General features: G+C 42.7%; 1 protein-coding gene and 1 pseudogene across 2 annotated transcripts; one reads left to right on the top strand and one right to left on the bottom strand.

Moving 5' to 3' along the window:
- The first annotated feature begins 1,615 nt into the window (after nt 1–1,615).
- Nucleotides 1,616–2,046, top strand: LOC308288858 (ras-related C3 botulinum toxin substrate 1-like; annotated as a pseudogene). Its single transcript has one exon. The product of its transcript is annotated as a ras-related C3 botulinum toxin substrate 1-like (transcript).
- A 21,782-nt stretch (nt 2,047–23,828) lies between these two features.
- Nucleotides 23,829–24,620, bottom strand: LOC308289146 (hatching enzyme 1.2-like; the record flags this gene model as incomplete). Its single annotated transcript, XM_080730742.1, has 1 exon — nt 23,829–24,620. The coding sequence occupies one exon, from the start codon at nt 24,618–24,620 to the stop codon at nt 23,829–23,831; it is 792 nt and encodes a 263-aa protein (XP_080586868.1).
- Nucleotides 24,621–27,476: the final 2,856 nt, after the last annotated feature.

Below are 27,476 nucleotides of genomic sequence, written 5' to 3'. Positions count from 1 at the left end.
GTGATTCCGAACGTTTTGCGCCGGTTTCGGAAAACCGTGCATCGGGTCGGGTCGCGGCTCGGCACTGCACTCCGCGCCGCAACGGGGAACGCGCGTGCCGAATCTGAAGCCGGTGGGACGAACGGTTCTCGAGATACGCGGGTTACATACACGCAGACAGAGATTTGTCGCATTTATAGATAGATAATCTTCAACAAACTAGTTCACATGAACAATATCAATGTAACTAAGAGTTTCGATTGGGTACATATATTTTAAATGTGCAGAATTACAATTAAATTACATTTTATGTTGACAGCCAGCCTATAACTCCACAACTTCCTACCCAAGATGCACTGCGCTTTCTCTCTCTGTATCTCTCCTCCGTTTTTTTCAGAGGATTAAACTAATTAAAACATGTATTTTGGGGGGAAACCCCCTGTTTTGCAATGTAACTACTGTACCTTTGACTTTCCTTTTTATTAATATCACCTAGATGTTTTTCCTTTGGTACTTTAAATAGCAATAATGAGGCAATGAAAATACCCCCTCACCCCATTCACTGCCACTATAAAAACAATCTGCCCTGGGTATTTTGTACCACTTAGTAACAGAGAAGAATGGGGCGGGATTTGACAAACAGTGGATTAACATGAAATCCCGCACACACGTTCCCACAAGGCAGAGGAAGAAATTTTGAAATCAGCCTCATGGTGGCGCTATAACAGGCCAATTTCGTGGTTTTACCTATAACTCCACCGATCAGTTTCAAACTTTGTAAGCGCACTCCCTAGAGGCCAAGGAAAAACCCTTTCCTTGCATTTTTCACATCAGCCTTTTATAGTGCCACCAGGAGGCCGACTTGTGTTAAGACAGACTTTTGTATATTACTCCTTCAGATTTTACCCAAAATTAACACAAATCAGTACACAGTATATCTACAGTCATATGATCATGACGGATCTGTCCCATATTAAATATTCCATCCTGATTGGCTATAAGATTGGCCTCCAAACTTTGCAGGATTGATCCGTTTCAAACAAAATGCCTCAAATCATGAACACAGCCTGCAATTGTAATGAAATTGTGCAGGCACATTTGCAAAAGGCCAAGGAAGAAATTACACTACAAAATGTTCAAATCAGCCTCATGGTGACTCCATGAAAGGTCTAAGATTGGTGAAGAACACATGCCACCCTTTTTACATTTGCCTATAGCACCACCAGGACGCCTGGCCTGGTGGAGACCTGTGCTCGGAAGAGCACTGCTTCTAGTTTGATTATTATTTCGGAACAGTTCGTAATTGGAAAAGAAATTTGACGGTCCATTTCATTGTTTTGGACCTGTGAAGAGGTACATTATTGTGTAAACAGAATATGTCACATTTTGCAGTATAGGTCTAGAGGTCACTCAATGGTTTGTAGTCCTTAGGGATAGGAGGTTGTATCCCAGTCTCTAGACTTTTTATCACAACAGTTTGCAAATCTTAATGCTGTTTTCACACATTGTTGTATTTCCCCGAGTAGGTGTGGGATTTTTATTTATTTTTTGTCGTTGGTCATGTTTTCAAATTCACTTTGGGTGTGTGTAATCTGTGGGAAGTATTCAACCATTGTTCTTTGTATAATAAACAGGTATGTTTTACAAATTTCCTTTAATTACCGTGTTCGATGTCTACAGCGCCGATCTGAGCGTGGTCGGCCAAACGGTCAACCTCGGCCTGACGGACACGGCGGGCTTGGAGGAGTACGACCGCCTGCGCCCGCTCTCCTACCCCGAGACCAACGTCTTCATCATCTGCTTCTCCATCACCAGCCCAGAGTCCCTCGCCAACGTCCGGGACAAGTGGCACCCGGAAATGTCCCGCCACCGCCCCAGCGCGCCCATCCTGCTGGTGGGGGCACCAAGATGGACCTGCGGGACAACGCAGAGACGGTGAAGAAGCTGACGGAGAAGAGCCTGGCGCCCATCAGCCAGCAGGAGGGCGACACCATGGCCAAGCAGATAGGCGCAGTCAAGTACATGGAGTGCTCCGCCCTTACGCAGCGGGGTTTGACGAGGCAATAAGGGCGCGTTGATCCCCGTCAAGAAAAAGAAGGCCAAGAAGTGGAGGCTGTAGGGGTGGTACGATTCACTTAGCTCCGATTCGATTTTGATACCTAGGGTGACGATTCGATTCATATCACGACTCTTGATTTTATTTGCTATTAAATATCACGATTATTGAGTTGTTTTCCCCCAAAATTACATTGTTTTTTTATAAACTATGGATTTAAAATGTGTAGGTGGTTGTCGTAGGACCACAGCACTTTCCATCAGCCATCAGTGGAGCAGGCGCTGGAGGGCAGAGAGGCTGCAGCTACTTTAGATTAAAAAAAATTAAACTCATCGTAACTTATTTCACCTCAATAAAAGAAATATTTACAAAAATCTATTTCAAAGAGGCAGACTTCACATGGTACAAGAAAGAATATAGGCTTCATGTTCAAACATAGGCTTCAGGATATACAAATATGGATATTTTTTGGATCACACATTTTTGCATATTCATATAGAAAAAAGTCCACACGAGTCAACAAAAATATCTAGCTCCACATGATCAGCTCCGACAAGCATGCCAGACCAGTAAGTGGCGCCGTGGCGGTAAGCGATTTGTAATACCATAGAAGAACAAGTATGTGCGCAAACATGCTGGGTTGTGCGTGCGCGCACGTGTGAGTGTGTGTGCGTGCGTGTGTGTGTTGTGACTCTCACTCACTCACTCACTCACTCACTCACTCACACACACACACACACACACACACACTCACACACAGAGCTACGCACTCACGCACGCACTCAATGTCATCATTTACACAGTGGCTCTGTTTTTCCAGTCCACACAGATCCGCTGAAGTGGATATTTTGGTAAATCTTCACGTGTTTATCTGTTTACAAAAATATCCCGTTTAGACGCTGAAATCTCCGTTTGCTTTTGGCTGCCAGCCCCAATTGCACAACAGAATGTGCAATTAGAAAAATGTTGATGACATGAGTGTAGACATACTGTGTACCGATTTGCGTGTTTTTAGGGCAACAATTGTAGGAGCTGTGTCTATAAATGTGTTTTGCAAGAATCGGCCTCATGGTGGCACTAGAAGAGGGTCATGTGAGAATTGATTGGCAGGCAAGGAGTGTGTATGCAAAATTTGGCATGGATCGGGGCAACGGTTGCGGAGATATGAGCAGGGCAAAAGTGTGACGTGTGACGTGTGACGTGTGACAGACAGACGGACGGACGGACGGACGGACGGACGGACGGACGGACTGACTGACAGACAGCTGGTCGAGGTTTTGATAGTAACTGCGACCCGACGGTCGCAATAATAGGGTTTATATAAAATATGATGTCTTAAAGGAGTCATTCAGACCAAAACACATATAGGGTTAAATCAGCCTTTTATCATACCCCTTCATACCTGCTTCAGTCGATTTTTTTCATAGCTGCCATGTGTTTTGGTCTGAACGACTCCTTTAATCTTATCTTGGGAAAAGGTTCTTTCACAGTCACTCAAATCTTTCCTACACAAACTAGACTGCTCCTGAGTCCCGTTCAACGGGGGGCTCCCCACCGCAGGGCCCCCCCTTTCCGGGAGGGGGGACAACAGTACCCTTTTTAGGGAAAATTCTGTAAAAGAATGTCCAAAAATGTGTTTTTCAAAAATCGTCCAGATGGTGGCGCTAGTTGGGACAGATGCATTTTGATGACATGACTGTAGAGATACTGTGTACCGGTTTGCGTGATTTTAGGGCAAAATCTATAGGAGCAGTGTCCAAAAATGTGTCTTGCAAGAATCGGCCTCATGGTGGCGCTAGAAGTGGGACATGTGAGAAATGAGGGGTTGTGCTTTGGCAGCCAAGGAGTGTGTGTGCAAAGTTTGGCATGGATCGGGGCAACGGTGGCGGAGATATGGGTAGGGGGGAAGTGTGACGTGTGACAAGTGACGTGACTGACTGACTGACAGCCGGTGGAGGTTTGGATAGTATAGGCTAAGTGTAAGTAACTGCGACCTAACGGTCGCAATAAACCCATGGCATGGCATACATGTACTAAGACATACAAACCTGAAATTAATACATTTTCTATTTGAGGCATACATATTACATAGTCTACAATATACTGCTACAAAGAAGGGGGGAAACAATTAATCAGCAGCTATAGCCTAGACATAGACATTGCAGGCCATAGACAGGTGAGAAGGGAGCACCCCCCCCCCCTGCTGTTGTTCATGTTGTTCATGTCCATGAATTGAATACCAAGGGCTTCTGACAGGACTTATTTGGGATGCTCCTTTTAGGGAGTGTGAACTTGTACTGTACTATATATTTTTTTATTGTATTGACCATACTTGTAGCTACTGTTCTCCATTTTTGTCTAATAAAATATTCAATCGATCAATTAAAAGCTGTGAGCTCTTCAAACTTCAAGACCCCATAATAGGCCTATAGCATTTTGCCACACACAGTCTGCAGGAGACTGACTCATTCTTTCAGAATATCCCAGTTTTGGGGCCAAACAAACTTTGTCTGTATTTTAATCATTAAACATGCACTGTTCAGCTTAGTGCAGTCCATGCTTTTGAAGCTCATTCCATGTTCAACTAACTATACTAACGAAATTCACACTATATTATTTGAGCAATGTTCGTTGCAACTTAAACCCTGTCCTCTTCTTTTTAAACAATATATTTATAAAATGTTTCAATTATACAGTCAACAGGATGACTCTTATGTTTATAAAAATGTATAAACACAACACACACAAACAAAAACATCACATACACAATAAACAATTATATATATATATATATATATATATATATATATATATAATATATATATATATATATATATATATATATATATATATATATATATATATATATATATATATATATATATATATATATATATATATATATATATATTATATATATATATATATATATATATATACACCACACACACACACACACACACACACACACACACACACACACACACACACACACTACACACACAATCTCATGGATGCCCCTGGGACATATCCTCAGTGATGTAGCCCAAGCTCATTGGGGTTTCGGGTCTCGCTCAGGTGACCCAGCCGGGTAGCTATATTGTAATCTGGGAAGAAAAAAATATATATACAGAATAATCATATTTTTCTTCCCACATTAAAAAATAACAGTTTCTCCAGAAGATGGCGGTAAAACTCCAATAATTTAATTCGCTTTGCCTTTTAAAAAAAGGGGGGGCGAAACAGCAAATCGGGTTTCTGGTCCACGTCACACAGTGTGCACTGATAACCTGACTTTCGCCAGATGGTTTGCAGCATTGCGTATGCCTGCATAACGCTGCCACCATCTGGCGAAAGTCAGGTTAGTGCACTGATGGGTCCAGGGCAGGAATTTCAGGGAGGCCATGAAGGCCATGGCCGTCCTTGCCCCTCAGTTTGGCCTTGTGCCCCTTCAAAAAATGGCATGACCTGAGGCCACAGTGGCCTTAATGCCCCAGCTGACTGTACCACTTTCTCCTCTTAATACCCACTCAAGGACCCCTGAACTTTGAGAACCGGCGTACTGGCCACTGGTGCCAGTACGCCCAGAAACGCCATTGCAGAGAACCATACCAAAACATGTCTTCCAAGGCAATCTGAACAGTTTAAGAGCTGCGTTTCTCATATGCCATTTGACATTAACACTCTAATAAAGAGCCCAGGTTTTTAAAGCAAACTAGAAGCAGTGCTCTTCCGAGCACAGGTCTCCACCAGGCTGTGTGTCCTGGTGGTGCTACTGTATAATAGGCCAATGTAAAAAGGGTGGCATATGTTCTTCACCATAGATCTTTCATGGAAATCGGACGCTGCATGCATGATTTGAAGCATTGTGTTCCAAAAATTTGTTTTGCTAAAGGCTACCTGCTGGCGCTATAACAGGCCAATGTGAAAAAAGGTAGCTTTTGTTCCTTGACCTAGTGGGAATATGTGTGGCAAATTTCACGGTAATCGCAAGCTGCGTTGATGATTTGAAGCATTTTGTTCAAAAACGGAGCAATCCTGCAAACTTTGGAAGCTAATATTAGCCAATCAGGATGGAATATGAAATATCAGACGGATCGGACTTGATCACATGACTATAGAGATACTGTGTACCGATTTGCGTGATTTTTGGATAAAATCTCAAGGAGTAATATCCAAAAATGTGTTTTACATAAGTCGGTCCAAAGGTGGCGCTATAAAAGGCTGGTGTGAAAAATGCAGGGCAAAGGTTTATCCTTAGCCTCTAGGGAGTGCGCTTACAAAGTTTGAAACTAATCGGTGGAGTTATAGGTAAAACCACAAATCGGCCTGTTATAGCGCCACCATGAGGCTGATTTAAAAAAAATGTGGCTTTTCTTCCTCGGCCTAGTGGAAACGTGTGTGCGCGATTTCATGATAATTGCACTTTGCGTTTGGGATTTGAGGCATTTTGTTCAAAATGGCTCAATCCTACAAACTTTGGAAGCCAATCTTAGCCAATCCGGATGGAATATGCAAAATCAGACAGATCTGTGTCGATCACATGACTGTCGAGATGCTGCCTACCGATTTGTAGGATTTTTTGACAAAATCTGTAAGAGTAGTGCACAGAAATGTGTTTTGTGAACATCGGCCACTAGGTGGCGCTAGAAAAGGCCAATTTGAAAAATTTAGGGCAGAGGTTCTAGATTGGCATCCAGGGAATGTGTGTGCTCACTTTGGCAGCGACCGGGCCAACGGCGACTGAGATTAGCTGCACACAAACTGTGAGGACACACGGACGGACACACGGACGGACGCACGCACGGACGGACGGACGGACGGACGGACGGACGAAGGGGAAAACATACTCTCCCCCAAGCCTTCGGCTGGTGGAGACAACAAGCCTTCGGCTGGTGGAGACAATTAATAGTGTGGATGATGTCAATATGACAATTCTTCTCTAATTGCCTTTAGTGCTTTGAAAAGTCCAAAGCTATCACTTTGGAAAAATTAGAGGTAAGAAAGTAATAAAAGGTTCAGAGATGGCCATGGAAATAATAACAACTAGAAGCAGTGCTCTTCCGAGCACAGGTCTCCACCAGGCCACACAAATCGGCCTGTTATAGCGCCACCATGAGGCTGATTTAAAAAATGTGGGGCAGAGGTTCTGAATTAGCATCCAGGGAGTGTGTGTGCTCAGTTTGGCAGCGATCGGGCCAACGGCGCCAGAGATTAGCTGGTAACAACCAGGCCACACAAATCGGCCTGTTATAGCGCCACCATGAGGCTGATTTGAAAAATGTGGGGCAGAGGTTCTAGATTGGCATCCAGGGAGTGTGTGTGCTCAGTTTGGCAGCGATCGGGCCAACGGTGACTGAGATTAGCTGCACATAAACTGCGAGGACGCACACACGGACGGACACACGGACACACGGACGGACGGACGCACGCACGGACGGACGGACGGAGGGGAAAACATAGTCTCCCCTCAGCCTTCGGCTGGTGGAGACAATAATACACTTGACTTTTAAAGCATCTTTTCAAAATGGATTATAAATTGCTCTGTCTACACCTTCCCTCTCAGCTTTCCTACTTTCCTACTATAACATGAAGTTCAAAGGGATGACTAACCACTCTCCCTCTTTAAAAACACAGCATGTGTTCTCCATCAACACAGCATGTGTTCTCCATCATGTCTACGGACTATATACATTTAGTATTTTATTCATGGTAATATTATTGACCACTTCACTTCTTTTGTAAGTCCGTGGCAAAAATATATTTTTGGGTTGATGACCAATGCAGTAAGTTTGATTTGTGCAGGGCTGAGATTTCACTGCAGATAGTCTACATTTCAAAATCATCCTAACCCTTAAATTCAATTATTTCTTTCAATGGACTAAACCTTGTTTTATTTGATGGCCTTCCTGCCCTAGCATTTGGCCTTTGTGCCCTCCCAAAATTGACAACAACAAAGGCCAATTGGCCTTGCCCCTAAAACGACGAAATTCTAGGCATGGATGGGTCGGTACCAAAATTAGCCAATAAATAGAAACCATGCAGCGCTCCCCAAAACAACAGGTTTGGGGATTGGTGGGAATTGATTACATGATACATTCAGCTGTGCATTTAGTCTCAATGTTTGTAAACAAGAAACCGGTCTAAAGCTATCAACACTTTGCGGCAGCGAGTAGCGACGCGTTTTTAGCTTGTAGGTCTGCTCTTTTTTGGGGGGGCCTCCCACCAGCCTAAAGCCTCTATCAGAGTCCAGGGTGAAGAGCTATTCACTTCACCGCGGTGTAGTTTTCTAGCTATCACCTAAAAATACATAACAAAGCCTAGGTGATAGCTAGGAAACTACAACGCGGTGGAGTGAATAGCTCCTCACCCTGGACTCTGATAGAGGCTTCAGTCTCCCCTCCCACCAGCCTCAGTCTCTCTCCAAGCTCCTCCTGTCTACAGTCTCCCTCATGTTTTGAGGATAGCCCTGGCTGGAACATAACGGACCGTCATGGATGACATCCAACCTAGTGTTGGGCAATACAGCCAATTTACAACGTACGTCTACACAAACGTTCCTGACGGCTCAAGGATGTCACAATATGGAACGCTCAAGCAGAATTACTCGTATCTTCCATATGGTTTACAGTAACAAGAAGCATGTTAATACCAGAGCAGTATAATCAGAGAGTGGTGTCACCGCGGGGTCAGAAACAGCGCTGGTCACGTGGTTCATTGTCACTTTACACCTCATAGACTTCAATGCATTTTGTAAACTTCCGGTTGGCCGTTTGTCACTATACGCCAATAGATGTGTGCGTAGAAGACCTGGCCCCATGAAGTGAACGGGAGTGACGCAACTCTCCATTCTAGGGCTCTGGTTAATACGATCGGCTCATTTTCTCGGCTTTTTCTTCCGTGACCCCATCGGTTGGGATGTGTACTGCACTCTGATACAATTACAACCTTTTTAGAAAATGGCAACTGTTTGGATTAAAATGCCTCTTTATTAAACAATACGGAAGATACGCGTAATTCTACTTAAGCGTACCATATTGTGACATCATTGAGCCTTAATTAAGCACTTTATTTTTGAAATTTGAACCTATATGTACACGTACGTGGCAAATTGTCTACACACCTTTCCACACCACGCGAGGTGGATCCATGACGGTCGTGAGATATACGACCGTCATGTTTCAGGGCTACCATGAAGAGAGGGAGTGACATCGAGGCGCACGCACGCACGCTGCCGACGCTGCCGTGCCACAAACACACACACACACACACACACGCACGCACGCACGCACACACGCAGCGCAGGAGGAGAAGCAGGAAGGAACCGGCCGTGCAGCCACAGACCGAGGAGGAAGATGCTGATGTGATGGAAGGTACACGGTGTTCTAACAGAGCTCTATCAGAAGGTAGCCACGGGAAACACGCCGCTCACACACTCACCGCTGTCCGGGGGTTCACCCCGGCCGCCGGACAGCTCAAGATGGCGATAGTGCAAGAAATGTTGGTGCTATTATTATAGAAAGCAACGAAACGAGGAGTGTAGTAGTGTGCAATGTTTTGCAGCACAACAAAAATCGGAACAGTTCAGTAATAGCTATGAGTTCAACCAACCGGTGACATGCATGTTGTGTTGTTGTACGAGCCTTCCTCAACAGTGCGAAAGTTAAATTAATATGAATATTTTTAAATGTGGTATACAGTGGTAACAATAACCCTGTTATAGCGTGTCTTGCGAGCCATATAACCTGTGCAAACTTAATGTCATACTGTGGCAAGGAAATAGCCTAGATTCTGAATTTTCGATTCTGAGGAGTTTTTGAGTGGATATCCTACTTTTTTAACAATTTGCAAATAATAGCCTACAGTGCACGGTTACGATTGTGATGCTAAAAGGATAACACAAAAAGCCTTGTGGTCCTGATTGTTTACATCTGCTCCCCCAGGCCCATGCATGATCACAGGTGGTATAGGCTACTTAATCTTCTGACTTGAAGTGTGTGTAGGCCTATAGTTTAGTTTATGAATGATGATGCATATGCATTGTTCTAATGTTGAAGTGTTTGCATGTTTAGAGAGATGAATATTTGTGATATCTCTGACTGGTTGTGTGACAGAGGTGTAGCACACATTTCTGGGCCCTGAATAAATCAATCTCTGTTTTTAATTGATTGATTGAATACTTTATTGGTCAGACATGTAAAACAGCACGTGGTACAACACAAAAGAGTCCTGGGGACCTGGGTCCATTGTGGTCCTGGGTCTTCATCTCTTTGAGTGTCTCCAAGAACAATGAAGTCAACTGTAGGAAATGTAGGGTACTAACAACAAGCTTATAGCCTACAGATTGCATTCTGTCAATTCAGTCCATAGTTTAGGATCCAAAGACAATATGGTAGTTACTGGTCACAAACACAGAACTTATGAAAGTACACTATTGTAGACATCACAGAAAACATCAAGTACAACAGACAAATGCAAGAACGCTTGCCCGGATAAGATCTGGGGACTTTGGAACGTTTGCCACCAGGTATTCCTTAACGTAGCCTCAGTCGTAATCCAGGCTATGCCTATACCTTACCTTATTCCTAATCTTAACCTCAGTAAAACAAATTGAAACACAAGAATGAAAAAATGGGGGCCAGTGTGTTTTGTGACGAGCGTTCCGGTCCCTGCAAAACAAGAATACAACAAACATTAAAAAGTATGCATTTTTAATTGATCATAATTCCACTGCAATGACAGAGAGGGCAATCTTGAAAGATTACATGTAAATTTGACATGATTCGTCATGTCACTGTCACTGTTTTTAGCCTCGGTGAACACAGACGATGCTCATGCTCTCTTTCAGATTTGAAACATGCTGGTGAAGGTTAAATTCCTGAACTCCAAAAAATTCCTCAAGCTTCAAGATGGATTCACTTACGCTGACTTCGTTAATGAGGGTGAGTATTTTCACTTATCATTCTACGTGTTGTCACTGCCCCAACCCAAGATTGCCGAGATATTCCTGCTGTTCCAGCCCGCCACGCCCGAGTTATTTGTTTTATTTCATTTATTCGAAAGACGAAAGTTAATCCGTTGCCAATCTACTTGAAAAGCAGTGCAACAAATCTCCATTGGCTCCTGTGTTAAATTTAGCAGGAAAACGCCCTTTTCTTTTTCCTGCCTGCCGTCTCCATTGTAAACACTGCTAGCTACACTGCTGCTACCTCTGGAACAGTATGATGGATTCGAGTGCCGTCTTTTGTTATCGGCCACAAACCGTGGTGCGCACGCGGGTCGTGCACAATGGACATGCCGCGAACACGTTAATAGGTAAGAAAAACAGAAAAGAGTGTGGCAGCAACTACCAAAGTCGAAGTTTAATGGTAGCAGTAAATTAATTAAAAATAATAATAATAATAGTAATCCTCTGTCGAGGTGCCAACTTGCATCTTGTGCACAAGTAGGCCATGTATGCCCTACCTGTGCGCCAGCAGAGTGTGCCATGAGGTGCACTCACCACTGGTATCACCCTGGCGATGCCAGTGACATCACCACTGGCATCACCAGGAATGCTGGTCCCTCATTGGCTGTTAATGATGACGTTGCCAGAAATGCTGGTCCCTGATTGGGCTACAGGCTTAAACAAAGAAGGACACTGACATACTGTACATACGCAGCCGATCGCAGTACTTGTGCGCTCTGCTGGCACAAGTAATAATAATATGTTGTACTCGCGACGTGATTTAATTTCCATGCTCTGCGTTCAGTTCAGAATAAGTTTGGGCTGCCATCCGAGAGCATCCTGCACTTTTACGATGACTCAGAGACGGAGGTGGATGAGGATGTCCTGCAGGAACTCCTGCAGGCCAAGCCTGACATGATGCTGACCATCAGAGACCGCAACGAAGGTACGTCCTGCTAGCCTGGAATCCAGACTGATTCACTACGTTTCCTTTTTCTTTCTCACTTAGCTACTCAGTCTGGCCAGGGTCCTATTTGACTCGCATTTACAAATGTCATCAGTTATGTAGGCAAGTAAGGAAGTGATTCGAGTTTTATATCGGAAATCTCCCTCCCCAACATAGACCAATCGGAAGCTGCGGGCCGGTTTCCCCCGTTTGTGCACGTCCCGCAACTTGGTAATAGGAGGCTTACCAGACTGAGAAGCAACGTGAGAAGAAGAAAAAAAAAACACAGAACATACTGTAGCAATCAGTCTGGATTCCAGGCTAATATTCTGGTTTCCATCCTTTGTATTTTGTTGTTGTGTTTTCCTCACTTAATGCATTGGTTCTCACAGTGGGGTCCAGGGACCCCCAGGGGTCCTTGAGGGGGTTCCAGGAGGGGGTCCCCAGTCAAATGATTGATTGAGTTAGATTAACATTAATTGTGTGATGGACTGGTGTGATTCAGGTTTCCTGACTCCAGATGCTCTGTCAAGCCTTTCATCCATCGGTCTGGACCGACCTCCTGTGCGTCTTCCCAAGAAATCCAAAACGCTAATGGTAGATCTGTCAGCAGGCGAGGCAAAAGAGGTAGTGCGGACTTCTTTCTTTCTTTCTGTGTGAGTGTGTGTGTAGTGGTGTAGTGCTCGCTTCACACCCCACCACGGCATCCCACCAGTCTTTTGAGCAGGAGTACGTGCAAGCACATGCACCGGTGCGCGTGCACACACGTGCCCACACGTGCACACACGTGCCCACACGTGCACACAAGACTGCGTTCCCATACTACTGTCACACTGCTACAGCCTACAGGACATGTATGATAGTAGTAGTAGTAGTAGTAGCGTAGCATGCAGATTATTTGTTGGCAGACTGCTTAAACTTAAAGAAAACATTCGCCAATAAAGGCACTTCACACCATAGTAGACAATTACATAGAGACTCGACTCGAGTCGGACTCAAGTCGCAAATTTGACGACTTGCAAGTCCACTTGGACTTGAGGGCAAAAAACCTGAAACTCGACTCGACTTGGAAGACAATGACTCCAGACTCGACTCGACTCGACTTGAGACACGCTGACTCGGACGACTTGTAGCATGTTGTTGTTTTTTCATTGAAGGCTGTTTTATTTATTTATGCGGATATCATTCTCATATGACCGTCAGGGCGGTCGATAACGTCAACGCTACGCCACTCACCAAAGCAGTCATGAACACCATGCTATAGGTTCACACTTTTATTGATTGATTGATTGATTGATTGATTGATTGATTGGAGACAGGTATGTAAGCGACTAAAGCGAGAGCACAAGCACGGAAGCAGCCAAACACTCTGATCAGTGGGCACCAACAACCTTGTGACTTGACTCGACTTGACTTGACAACCTTGTGACTCGACACGACTCAACATAACCTTGTGACTCGACTCAACTAGAAAGACGAAATAAAAGCGAAACAAACAAATTGTAAATGTCCAATTGTGTGTGTGTGTGTGTGTGTGTGTGTGTGTGTGTGTGTGTGTGTGTGTGTGTGTGTGTGTGCATGTGTGTGTGTGTGTGTGTGTGTGTGTGTGTGTGCGTGGCACTGCACGCATGTGTGTGTGAAGTTTGCTTAACCGTTTCCTCTCATTTTGAAGGTGGTCCTGGCTGCTTTAAAGCAGAAAGCAGGAGGAGATGCCGTGCTTGCTGAATACAGCACCAAGAATATGTTATCCAGTGAAACGAGACGAGTTCTCGTCAACATACTGGTCGAGCACATGATAGAGATGCATGGGTAAGCCATCACTTTTATGCACTTTAAAGCGCCATTTCCACCGGGCACTATAAAGATAACTATAGCGACATGTCGGCGTACACATCAATTATGTCGGCGTTATCGTTGTGGTGTGGACGCTGCCATCCACTTGAGTTGAGAACGATTTTTAAAACGATATCTTTATCTTTAGTGTGCCCGGTGGGAATGACGCTTTATGCAATCATTTATTTATTTGTGCTCATACTCTTGTGTTTATTGTATATTATATTGTTCATACATTTGAATATAATACATGAATACACAACAATATAAATGTTCCTATAATCTTCATCTAGAATGATATGCCTCTAGAACTGAATCTCATTGAATAATAATATCATATATCATACCTGCATTCCTTTTCTTTCTTTCTTTTTTTACTTTTTTGCTTTTCAAGGAGGATTCCTACGCGGAACCAGAGAGAGCAATATGCTCTCGGTGTCGTGACACTTTTCCCATTGCTGCGGGATCCGTTCTCAAAGAAAGGCTATGTAAGTATAATCTGTTTGTTAGCTTTGGTAATTGGTAGTTGTCCAGGTAGTTGTCATGATCACATGAATTAAAGTTATATCAGTCGCCACAACTTATTTTTGAACTTGTAGAGCTGCTATTTTTGCAAAACCATTAACATTTTTCAAATCTTTGGATATATAGTATTTTAAAGGGAACATTTTTAACTAAAATCTTTGCTTCTGGAGGAGATCTCTGGAACCAAATATTTTGAGATGGGTGTCCGCGGGCGCGGTCAAATACATACATACATTCTAGGGGTCCTTGACATTAAAAACCACCACAGATAAAGAAACACGTTTTTCAGAAAACCATTAGGATTTAGACGACATCGAACTAATTTACCGAATGTCTCTCTGTCGTTCCGCCTGTCTGCATGCTGCTGACATCACTGATATTACAGAGTTTCGCCACCATGGTAACAGCCACATGCTGAAACAATGCCCAAGTATGTAGAGGAGCATGGTGACATCCACCATGGTAACAGCCACTTGCTGAAACAATGCACAAATTTGGAGATGAGCATGCTGACATCACTGATACTACACAATGTGCCAAATTTGGAGATAGCATGGTGATTGGTGACATCCACCATGGTAACAGCCGCATGCTGAAATGATGCCCAAATTTGGAGATGCTATCTGCCATCTGTCTGCATGCTGACATTACTCAAACAATGCCTACATCACAGACGCGTGATTGGAAAGGACACCCGGGCTCCAGGGAAACCCCGCCCACCGAAGCTTTTGATTGGCTGAAGCGGAGCTAGGGAGCGCTCAATTGTAGTCGCTTGGACAGGGCGTTTATCGTGGGCTTGCCCAGGCCTTACGGCCTGGGCATAAATATAACGATTGCATTCACCACGGCTTCGTAACTCGCGCGGCCGGCCCTGGCCCGCTCTTCGCGGCCACTCGCGCCTGCGGCGCTCGGGGGCGAAGAGCAGGACCAAGGTCCGCTGGCCTTCGCGCCGCTTGCAGTGTCGTGGACAATCGAGCGGCTCCGTCTGGAGCCCGGGTGTCATTTCCAATCACGCATCACAGACAGGTATTGCACAACTGGACGTCAATGGTGACTGTTCTGCCCAACGGCCACCTGTCTGGGTTCTCCAACAGTATTTCTGAGACTCCTACATTCAATCCCGCATAATTATACTGTGCATACCCCCCGGGCACAGGACTAGTTATTATGTATTTTTCAGGTCTTAATGGGTTAACAGGTTGACTATATGGCTACCAAAACATCATAATTTTCCATATTGTGCTAACTGTTTACGAAACACAGCACTAGTGTGTGTGGGGGTTCCTTTCACGCCGTTTCACAAATCTCATATTAGGACTTGGCCTAACGACATCTTTTCAGTCTTCAATCCATGTGATCATTAAACTTTCCCCAAATGTTACAGGAGCACTTCTATGACGCCGAGAGTGGAACCGGCTACCTGGCGTGGCGCCTTAAGACCGTGCAGAGGAACACGTCACAGCGCGCCGCCAAGCGGAGTGACGCGTGCTCTGGCGTGGGCGGGCCATCCCTGAAGAGGTCCACCTACCCAGAGGACCAGCAGCTGGACGAAGACGCTGTGAGAGAGGACATCGCCTTCCTGGCTCACTCCTCTGACGAGGCCCAGATCTTCCTCAAGATGAAGGAGACCTTCCACCACAGACACGGGCTCGTCCATGACCCAGACAGAACGGCAGACGTCATCAAAACCTTTCCCCGATTTCTAGACACCAAAGGACTTGTAAGTTGGTACAGGAGTTGGGTACAGGGGTCATCGCCATGTTGGCTTGTGCTGGACATTTTGGTCAAAATTACATTTTTGCCACGGACATGAGTGGACAATAATCCTAACAAAAACACATAAAGAGCTACTGTAGACCTGAATGACCATAACAGCTCTGTAACCAAATGGACCCTTATTTGGTTACATTTGTACACTCTCAGAGTTAAGGGGGTCTTTGCAAATAAAACATTTGAGAACCACTAGTACTAGTTGGACTCCTAATGTGCCATAGTGTCGTAGTAAATCAGTGTCATACATATTCTGAAGAAAACCTGAAGACTTGACATTCAGTAATTGGGTCTTATGATCAAAATAAGAATGTTATAATGCTGTGTAAAAAATAAAATAAAAAGTGTGCCAATGACAAGATCAAGTCTTTGCCATGGACACATTTGTCCATGTACGGACACATTGATGACCCCTGGTTGGTATGATAGTGGATTGTGAACATAATTGTCTAATTTGTATATCTAATTTGTATATATAACTTTTTTTTAAAGATAAATCAAGACTTCACACTGCTCTTCAATGCTGAAACAGCCTCTAGGATGTTAGAAAGGTGGGACACTGCATTCAAGCCCAGAATAATTGAGGAAGCCATGGGCCTTACGTTGACTCCTCCGGTGCGCCTGCTCCTGTTGTCAGCCAAAAATGAAACGGACAGTGAAGACCACTGCAGTAAGATATACTGTTATTTTTTGCTAAATTGGTGATGGGCAAATCAGTACAGCTGGGTAAGAACATGCCTAGTGCTAATTCAATTCAATTCAATTCAATTCAATTCAATTCAATATAGCTTTATTGGCATGAGAAAACATACAGTATGTGTAAACAGAGCTATGTCACATTGTGTTGTTATATACATGTTATATGCATGGTATAAAGCTTTTTGAAACAAATAGCAGCAATCTTTTGAAGTCGCTTTGGAGCAAATAACAGCATTTCTTTTTTCTCAATTTTTTTTTAAAATAGTATACAGAGGGGGGAGGGGGGACATCAGATTTGAAATGTGTTTAAAGGTAGCAGCTCTGTTTATATGTGCAGTAGGTCTAGGTCAACTCATCATAAGTGAAAACAGGTCTTGTCATTTCTTTAAATGCCCAATACTGCTGGATACATACAACAGATGCCCCTCTTTCTCATTCCCAGACTGGGACAGTGACATGGCCACCCTGCTTTTGCTCATTCATCTCCTCCCTCCTCCACCTGGAGGGAAGAGAGCTGCAAAGATCAGCGCTGCAGAAGCTGCTGACAGGCTGGTGGTGTACCATAAGGTGAGACGTTCCCCAAAACCCAATCGCCCCCATTTTTACTGTGCTATACTGTAGTACTTGTCCGACTTTAGATAAACTTTGTTTTGCCGTGCTACTCCTCCCACAGTTTTGGTGGCACACACTTGGGAAATATGTAAAACGACCAGCTTCATCAGGACTCCTTGCATTTTGCTAAGAGATTCGTTACGTAGTTTTATATATATTTATTTGTGAATTAATTTTCTCCATTGACTTTAATTAAAATTAACTTTTCCCAAATATGGAGATCATCATAGATGTCTGACATCATAGACCACATGAGACAGACACAGTATGTCCATATATGGGCATTCCTAGATATGGATGACATCAGGGATCTCCATATATGGGAATTAATTTGCAGGTGTGATTAGGGTCACGGCAACCACACTTGCAATTTCCAATTTCATCTTTCTAGTTTCTCCTTGTATTCGTTTTACTGAGGTTAAAAATACATTTAGGTTTATACATAGTTTTACAGAGTTTACGTTTAGGAATTACTGAGGTTATGTTTAGGTATACATGTAGGTTTAGGCATAGTTACTGAGGTTACGTTTAGGAATACCTGGTGATTTGACCCAGGGCGAGTTTTCTTGTATTTAATGAAATACGTAGCTATCACGTGGTATCACAGGTTGATGAGATGAGTAAGCTTTAAGTGGACCTAATAGAATGTAATTGGGAATGCTTGTTTTTCTTTTTTTAAAGTCTTGTAGCGGCATTGACGAACATCTTTGGAAAAGAGGACGACAGCCATACCTCCTCGCAGTGGGAAGAAGCCAAGGCCAGATTGACAACTTCTACATAGCCGGCAACAACAAACTGATCCCCTGCCAGGGGGTCGGTTCCCTCAGTGCGTTCGACGAGCTCTTCAAAGCTCACTTTGTTTTTAATTTAATGTATGACGATGCTCTCTTTAACTTCTACACGTTTATCCAGACGACCATCTACAAAATTGATGTCGGAAAAACAAAAGAATCCCCTAGAGTGAAAGAGCTCCGGGCAAAACTACTCAACAACGACTCTAGGATGTTGTCTTGTTTTAAATGTCAAGCGTTGTATACAAATAGTCAGTCGCTCTTAACACATCTGAGATTTGACCATGGTTTTTGTCCCAACCCAAAAAGCAGATTGATACGTGCACAAGAAACGAGTAGGACACAGTTTAGTGCCTATTCTGGATTTAGAAATCTAGACGTAGACACTAGCCTTCAGGTTCAAAATTACCTCGAGAGCAATTCGTCTCTGAGGTGCGATTTGCTTCCGCCCGATGGCCCGTCGGGAATCGATTTTGACGATTTTACGGCACCAAATTCTTTAGTCGACGAGTCCTTGTCGGACACAAATTTCGAGACCGGCGGGTCGATTCTTCCGCCGGAAAACATCAAAAACATGTGCGCCGCCATCGTCGCAAAACTACAAGGGAGCGGCGCGGCGAGTAACGTAGTGGCGTCAGTCGTCTGTGATCTGGAGGAGTTTACAAATGAGATGCACGCCCAGATGAAGTACAACGTACTCGCTCTGTTCCCTGCAAGAGTTCCTTGGAGGACGGCCGTAGAACAAAATTTGGAAGACTTTGAAAACCCATTCACCTGTTTGAATACAGACGCTAAACGGGCTAGGTACTTTAATGAAAATTGCAAATATTGAACATGTTTTCTTCTCTCCCCCACCCCTAGTCTTACTTATGGCATGACTGTAGCACTTAAAACACTTAATGCAACAGCTTAAAAAGCTGTTAGAAATGTAAAATTATTTCATGATACACTTACCCTCCACTTTTAGGGTCCTCTTTTCATGAGGTTTCGAGGCCAAGCATACGTTTTTCAAGAACACTTGAAGAATATAACCTAGTCCCTGATAGCCAGGGGTCAATGTCTTTGCTCCCTCTTGTGGGCTATGATGGTAGTGAAATTGAAGTTTGCTAACAGTTGAAATTCCAAAGTCCATTCCATGAATTGGTTGACAGAAATTGAATAATAATAAGAGTTGGACTTAGTTGGAGTAGTTTTCAGTGAGACCGACCAGGCAACATATTCCAGTACAAAATCAAGAATCATTCTGTTAGTAATGTACATATTTTGTAATATACCCGCCGGTGACTTATTTCAAAAGCATTACCATATACTGTACCTCTAGAGTATAACGGAGAAGAAAAAGGAGACTGTTATTCAAGTTCATAGTTTACAACTTTTACAAGCCGTTTGATCTTCATGTGTGCTCATGAACATGATGAAAGCATGGATGGATGTGGTGCCTTACCATTTGTTTGATATATAGTCTGACCCTGTACTTGTCTTGTAAGCACATGTTTAGTCACACGCTCATAACCTTTGGGTGTGTGCTTGACTTAAGTCAAAAGCATTTCATTGTAAAAAAAGAAAGAAAAAAGTATTCATACTGATAATATTTCATGGCCTAGCAGGGTTGGGATCCAGAGGAAAGAACCATTTTTTTTATCACATTGTATATGAGCTGGTTGTATGTGGATATCACATCTGATGTACAATTACAACTAGAAAGCAGTGGTGGAAAAAGAACTCACATGTGTTACTTAAAGGAGTAGTTCACCCCCAACATGACTTTTTTTCTATTGATTACTCATGCCATGGAGAAAAAAATATTATTGAACTCTAGTCTCCATGGCATGAGTAATCAATAGAAAAAAAGTCATTTTGGGGGTGAACTACTCCTTTAAGTAAAAGTCAATACTGTAAAAAAATATATAAAAAATACTCTTACAAGTAAAAGTTCGGAATTCAAAATGTACTTGAGTAAAAGTATGAAAGTGTTGGCAACTTGGCGTCAAAATGTACTTACCAAAAGTAAAAGTACAAAATGTCTGGAATTGGCAGATCTACGAGCTCACAACACGTTGCATTGCGACGCATTGTGAACTTGTAGATCTGCTATTTTCAAAAAAGCACAATATCCAAGATGTAGTGGAGTAGAAGTAAAAGTATTGGAAATTGAAAATACTCAAGTAAAGTGCAACTACCTCAAAATTGTACTTTCAGTACAGTACTTAAGTAAATGTTCTTAGTTACTTTACACCACTGCTAGAAATTGCAAGTGTGGTTGCACTGACGCGAGGAATCCGCCGGGAACTGAATTGTTACCGTTTATATTATATTGTGATGTCATGTGAAGCATGACAACAGGGACAACAGTGTGTGAAGCATGACCAAAAGCTTCACCTTTTCTGTTGTGCAGCCTTACACAACCCGGAGTTTACAAAACACAGGTTCACTTTGCTGGCAAAAAAGGTCTCGGACCGAATACAATAGTGTGTTGCCTATCGCAACCACACTAATAATTCCGGTGGTATCTCAAACTTTTTAATGTCAAGGACCATCACAACTCTGAGTCTGAGAGGGTACAAATGGGTTCCATTTGTACCCTCTCAGAGTTAAGGCCCATTCCCACTGGGCCAGATAACAGATATCTGGAGATATTTCTCTAGATATGTTTCCATGCAAAGTGGATGGTAGATACAGATAAAAAAAAAATCTACCACAGATATTTGCCACAGATACTTTTATCTGTGGCAAATATTTTTTTTTATCTGTATCTACCATCCACTTTGTATTGAAAAATATCTGGAGAAATATCTCCAGATATCTGTTATCTGGCCCAGTGGGAATGGGCCTTTACAGTCCTTTTGGAACCCCCAATAGCACCGTTTCCCAAACACTGGGTTGGGTCCCATTTTTATGGGTCCCTTCATTTTTGGTTTTCTACATTTTGTTTTTTAATTTTTAATATTATTTAAAAATATTTTCAAAAGACATCCCCAAAAAAAGCTATATTTTGCATGAATTAGAAACAACATTCAATGATTTAATCAGTCATTTCATGAAGAAATCAAAGAAAAATCGAAGAAATTCCATCAATTGGAACACATGTTTAAGAAAGTAGTGAAAATAGCCGATCTACAAGCTCTGTAGATCTGCTGTTTTCACTAGTTTGGGTCCCAGGCAAACGTCTAACCTCTCTTTAAAATGTTTGGGAACCACTGCCCTATATCTATATGAATGGTTAAAGGGAACCGTTAAGGAATCGGACAGCTAAGAGGGAATCGCTAACGAACGAGAACGGTTAAAACCCTAAAAGGATCCCAGCCCTATAAGGCCTAATATAGGTGTGCTGTGTCGCTTACAGAAAGTGTCAAATTGTCTCAGGCGTGTGCTGGTGTGCTAATTATTGGACTGACTTATGGCCTTTCATTAAAGCCAATATTCTTATTGGTGATATCGAGACAATCTGGGTCTCGACACAGTGAGCTTCTAAACCAGATGATAGCATGTACTGTATGTCACTCTTTCACAATGATAGTCTACTGTCTGTTTATTCTTTGGAAAACACAATGTCTGTGCTCTTGTTTAAAAAGAAAAGAAGAAGGATAATAATAATATGCACTGCTAGGTCTCTGCAGGGGCGTCACACCAAATTCTGGGCCCTGGGTACAAGGATTCACTGCGGGCCCCCCATGAATGTTAACTATTGAAAAATAGCAGATATACAAGCTCACAGCGCGCGCTGCAAGCTTGTATATCTGCTATTTTTGAAAAATCGTGAAAATGTGTGCAAGAAACCTATGTCAAGGACCCCCAAGATGATATGTATTTGGCCACGGACCCCGATCTCAAAATATTTAGTTCCAGGGACCCCCAGAAGCAAAATTTGAGTTAGAAATGTTCGCTTAAAAAATACATATATTCAAAGATTTTCACACATTTTCACAACTTTTCAAAAATAGCAGATCTACAAGCTCGCAGCACGGCACTCTGTGCCGCGCTGTGAGCTTGTATATCTGCTATTTTTCAATAGATAAAGTTATTAAGGCCCCTCCACCTTGGGCCCCAGTAACTCAGTCCCACTTTCCTACCCCTTGTGACGCCCCTGGGTCTCTGAACATGCTGATCCATACAATTGATCTGTGTATGTTTGACTTTTATCCAGATGATTTTGAACTGTATTTACATCTTGGTTAAAAGAAAAAGAAACAAAAACTTGTAAAAACTGTCCATAATCTTTTATTATCATTACCCTTATTAAAAAAGAAAAACAAGTAATAAATGAATGAAAGAAATAATAGACTTGTTTTCACAATGTTCTTATCAAGAATTTACTTAGGCCTAAAGTACCAAAAGTAAAAGTACTCATTGTGCAGAATTGTGTTCCCAAGTTTTAAAATGTATAAGATCTTTTGAGAATAGCAGATCTATCTACAACATTTCGCTATGTGAGCCGTTGTGAGCTTGTAGATCTGCTATTTTCAAATTGCAAAAGTATACAGGGCTGAAGTGGTTAATGTATATTTTGTAATAATAATAAAAAGTAATTAGGAACTAAAGTTTTCAAATAGATGTTGTGGAGTAAAAAGTACAATATTTGCATCTGAGATGTTGTGTAGTAGAAGTATTGATTGATTGATTGAAGAATTTATTAGAAGTTTGCAATAGAAAAAAGTACAGTTTCATGACAGTACAAATCACTGGTACAAGGTCAACTAAAAGGAGATCCTAGAAAGCCGAGGCTTATTTCCACAGGAACCACACTTTAAGTATCTCATATAACATTGAAAGACAGACGGTAAAAGTATTGAATATTGGAAGTACTCCAGTAAAGTAAAAATACTTAAAAATGATACTTAAGTACAGTACTTGAGTAAATGTTCTTAGTTACTTTACACCACTGGTGATAAGTATCAAAAGCAGGCAGAAGCACCATTGATCAACACTGCAATAACTTTCTATCGTACACAACTCATTTGTTTAACGTTCGGGTGAGCTCGTCAACAGCTTCCGTACAACAAAGCCAAACCCATTGCTGTGCTAAAGATACACAGATAATTATCAGACAAATATAAAAAGTAGTCAATGGGATAATTGCTGAGAAGATAAGTCATTGTTGCAGCCCTACTGGGTATTAGTTAGTAAAACATGTTCATGACTTTAGTTTCACGCATTTCAATATATAACAGTAGGTCCCATGAACGAAGGACCTAATATAACCTGAGGTCCCAAACCACTGGTTGACATAAACACCTCTCAGAGAGTGACACCAAGATGGAATGTTAGAAATACAACTATCACACCTGTTGTACGGTATATTAATGGAAACACACAAACACGCATGCACAATCAGTAGGTAGATGAAATCGACCCAAATACACTTTGTTAAGACTATGACACAAACTTTATTAATAACCATATTCATTAAATTAAGTTGTTCACTGTTGTCTTAATGCATTTATCATAATGACCACATCAAAGCAGAATTGATTGATGTGTTTCACATATTAGTTGGTTGGTTGATTTCAATGTAATCGTCCTCATCCTGTTGTTACTTTGTCCTCAATGTTTGCAGTCATAATAGATACTGACAGACATTTTTGCTTTTGAGATAAGAATGTATCAGGAAATGTGAGCAGATAAAAGGTCAAGACAAATGAACGGTCGCAAACCTAAATTCTAAAGGAGCGGTCAGCAGTTGTACAGTCTATTGATCCTCATGATATCGAGATAGGACATGTCCTGTCTCTGGCCGATCTGCACATTGGAGTCTGGAATGGGGGTGATGCTGTCTTTGCCGTACTGGAGAGAGAATGCCGTTCTACCATAGTGCATGATGGAGGTGTAGTCATAAAGGGTGCCCAGGTTGTTGGTGTACTGCCTGTAGAAGTTGTAGACATTGTTGGGGTTGATGTTGTCCCAGTTGATGCGGACGTACTGGTCACGGTCGCTTCTGGTCTGCTCGTGCTGGAAACCCAGGGCATGGTTGATCTCGTGCTGGATGATGCCGTGGTGCACACAGCCCCGACGGCTGAGAGAGAGCACTTGCTTGCCTCCGACTCTGCCCAGAGAAGAGAAGCAGCCATCTTTGTTCTCAATACTGATGTAGTCGCGCTCATTCTGACGTGGCTCAAAGCGGATGCAGGTCTTGTCGTGGAAGGACTTCATGGCGTATTGGATCTGGGAGACCTCCCATGGTCGGAAGTCACTGCTCGTCGTGTAGGGGATCGTCACCAAGCCTCTGGCGTCTTTCTTCCACAGGCAGTTGGAATACCAACAGTACATGGCGTTTCTGGTCCTGGGAACGATCAGGTCTCCCTCTAGCAGAAACTCACTGGAGCCGTTGTTGGAGGACAGAATCATGGTGCTGATGTCCACCGCCTGGTGGTCGTCTATCTGGACTTCTGATCCGCTTCCTTCTTCCAGGATGGGATGGGCCCAGGAGAGACCCAGCAGTAGCAGGAGGCTGAAAAAGAGCTTCATCTTCACAGTCTGTCTGGAGGCTCCTTAGTCTGGGATGGTGCTGGAGATGCTCTGGAGAGGGTGCTTGGAGCTTGGTGACTGAGTCTACAGAGTCCTTAGCCTTTATACTGACCTGCTTAGGTGTGTCTGCTGGAGGATTAAGGGTTGTGTCCAGACCCCTAAAGCCTAAACAAACTCTGTTCCTTAGACCAACCTGATGTTTCAACAATTGTCTGAATTAAATGGAATTACAGGGACATAAACTGTTGGTTAATAGGATCATGGTAAACATGTTAAATAGCTGTGCAGGCTGGGGTTAAGATGATTATGATGATGATCATGATAGTCTGCTACACTGTGCTATTGCAGTATATCCATGGCACTTTATGGTCAGAATTGCAATTCAACAAATTTTGTTTATAATTTAGTTTGTGGTGGGAGCAGTTCTCATGCCCTTTTGTTCTCAGCATCACAGGTGGTTCCTGCTTAAGCAGCTGGGTGACCTTTTTACATTTCCCCTGCCCATGGAGAACTATATGTAGGCCTACATATAGCTAATTTGGCTTCTCCAACCCACTTTGCAGTGTGCATTACATTCACCCATTCATACATTCATACACCATTGGCAAAGGAAGCCATGCAAGGCAACCTGCTCATCTTGCTCAAAGACACTTGGACATGCAGCCACGAGTAGCCAGGGATTGAATCGGGAACTTTCTGATTCCATGACCGCCTCTATACCCACTGACACTGTATGTTGTTTATTGTGTTTTGTTGTTAAATTGTGGATTATTGGAAAATTGGGATTATTGGAATTATGGATTTCCCTGGGTCTGAAATAAAGATTTAATTGAATAACACTGCTGAACCCTGTTAGAAAACAGCACACAATAGCAGCACTAGTAACACACATGCACGCACAAACCACGCACGCACACACACGCGCGAGCACGTACGCACGCACATAAATGCTAATGGCCAAAACAAACAAACACGAAATTAAAATGTGTTTTATGACTTTGTGTTCAATTACAAACTCTGAAACCTGAATCAAGAATCAACTTAATTGTCACATCACTAGGTGTAAAGAAGAAATATTATATGTATATATTGCATAAGCTCCATATATTTGTTAATATCATATTATTCATAAGAAATAAAAGGAGGGAGGAGAGGCAGAGCATGGAAAAAAATTAAACCTCAATCATTAAAAATGCGTCAAAGAAAACCTCCAAACAATACTTTGGAGATCATCGTTTTAATCTTGGAGAACATACAGAGAAGGGAAGCTGTTACATATTAAAGTACACCCAAAGACAACCCTAAACCTCCTGTGTCTCAGACAAGGCAGTCTCTAGACAGCTGCTCTCTGGGTTTGTGGAAGTGTTGGTCGGAGGCACCTCTTCCGTGAAGGCTTTCTCCATCACTTTTAGGACAGACCTGGGGAAAACATCCTTGAAATCCTGACCCATGAACACGTACAGCAGCGGGTTCAGGCAGTTGAGAAGTGCCAGCAGCCAGGCCGAAGGTTATGGGGATCCCGATGGTGACCACATCATCCAAGGTTTCACTGAACTCTGTTCATTCACAAACTCAATCAGAACCATGCTGTCATAGGGGACCCAGCACAGGAAAAATGTGGTGATAACAGCTGCCATGATTTTGAAGGAGCGACCTGATTGGCTGGCCAGTGAACGATTATTCCTGAGCCGGTAGACAATGACAGAATAGCAGGAGATGATGACCGTGAAAGGGACCACGAATCCCATGACAAACTGAGTGATGTGTGTGTGTGTGTGTGTGTGTGTGTGTGTGTGTGTGTGTGTGTGTGTGTGTGTGTGTGTGTGTGTGTGTGTGTGTCTGTCCAACCATGCAGACTCTGTGACTCTTAAAGGGATATTTCACTTAAAAAAAAAACTTTGGTCATTTTATCGTCTAATCAGGCTTTTATGAGTACCCTGAACAGTTTTTAATTTGCTTGATTCAATATTTAGATATTTGATGTAAGTGTTATCAGGCCCTCCAGGCCCAGGGCCTCTCCCCATACACACCCATTGTAACTTCAAACTCCATTTTAACCATGATAGATGAATTAAAAACACCCATTATTTTTTCTGGTGACTCATCCTAATACGTGAGCAGGCCCTGTTTTTTCATTGATTTTTTCAAATATCAAAATATTGAATCAAGCAAATTAAAAGCTGTTCAGGGTGTTCATAAAAGCCTGATTAGACGATAAAATGAACAAAGGTTTTTTGAAAGTGAAATATCCCTTTAACCTAAAGTAAAGGGCTTTACCCTAAAAAATACAGGTCTGGATGGAATTTAGCCTAAGAAAGTCCCTAAAGCTATTAACAGAGAAAAAGACATGGTATGATCTCTATTGAATTAAAGTGAGAATTGTCAAATCCAATACATTTGACTTGAATCAGCTGGACTGAGGTGAACAAACAGACCCAAAATGAAGAGTGCCCCACAGAGAGACCATTAGAGGGTCATTAGCACAAGGGGTCCTTGCTATACATATTAAGGGCCCCACACATACATATGATAATTACAGGTCCAGACTGTATGCTAAACCAGATCACACCTGAAATGCTTTGTGCTTTGTAACAATTCTGAATGGCTCAGGTCATGTATATCAGTGGTTCCCAAACCTTTTAGTCTGTGACCCAAAAGAGAAATTAGGCGCAGCTATTTTCACTACTTCTTAAACATTTCTGTAATTCTGTTCCAATTTAAGGAACTTCTATTTATTGTGGGCTCGCCTGGAAGGCGAGCACACGTATGTTATCTTCATTGTGGGCTCGCTGAAGGCGAGTCCAGCTTGTTATACCCCAGTTTATGTTTATTCTTTAAAACTTCCAAGGGTCCGAC

This window comes from Nannobrachium achirus (assembly GCF_963921795.1).
Source record: "Nannobrachium achirus genome assembly, chromosome: 7".
Lineage (NCBI taxonomy): Eukaryota > Metazoa > Chordata > Actinopteri > Myctophiformes > Myctophidae > Nannobrachium > Nannobrachium achirus.
This window is presented reverse-complemented; position numbering and strand designations above follow the sequence as displayed.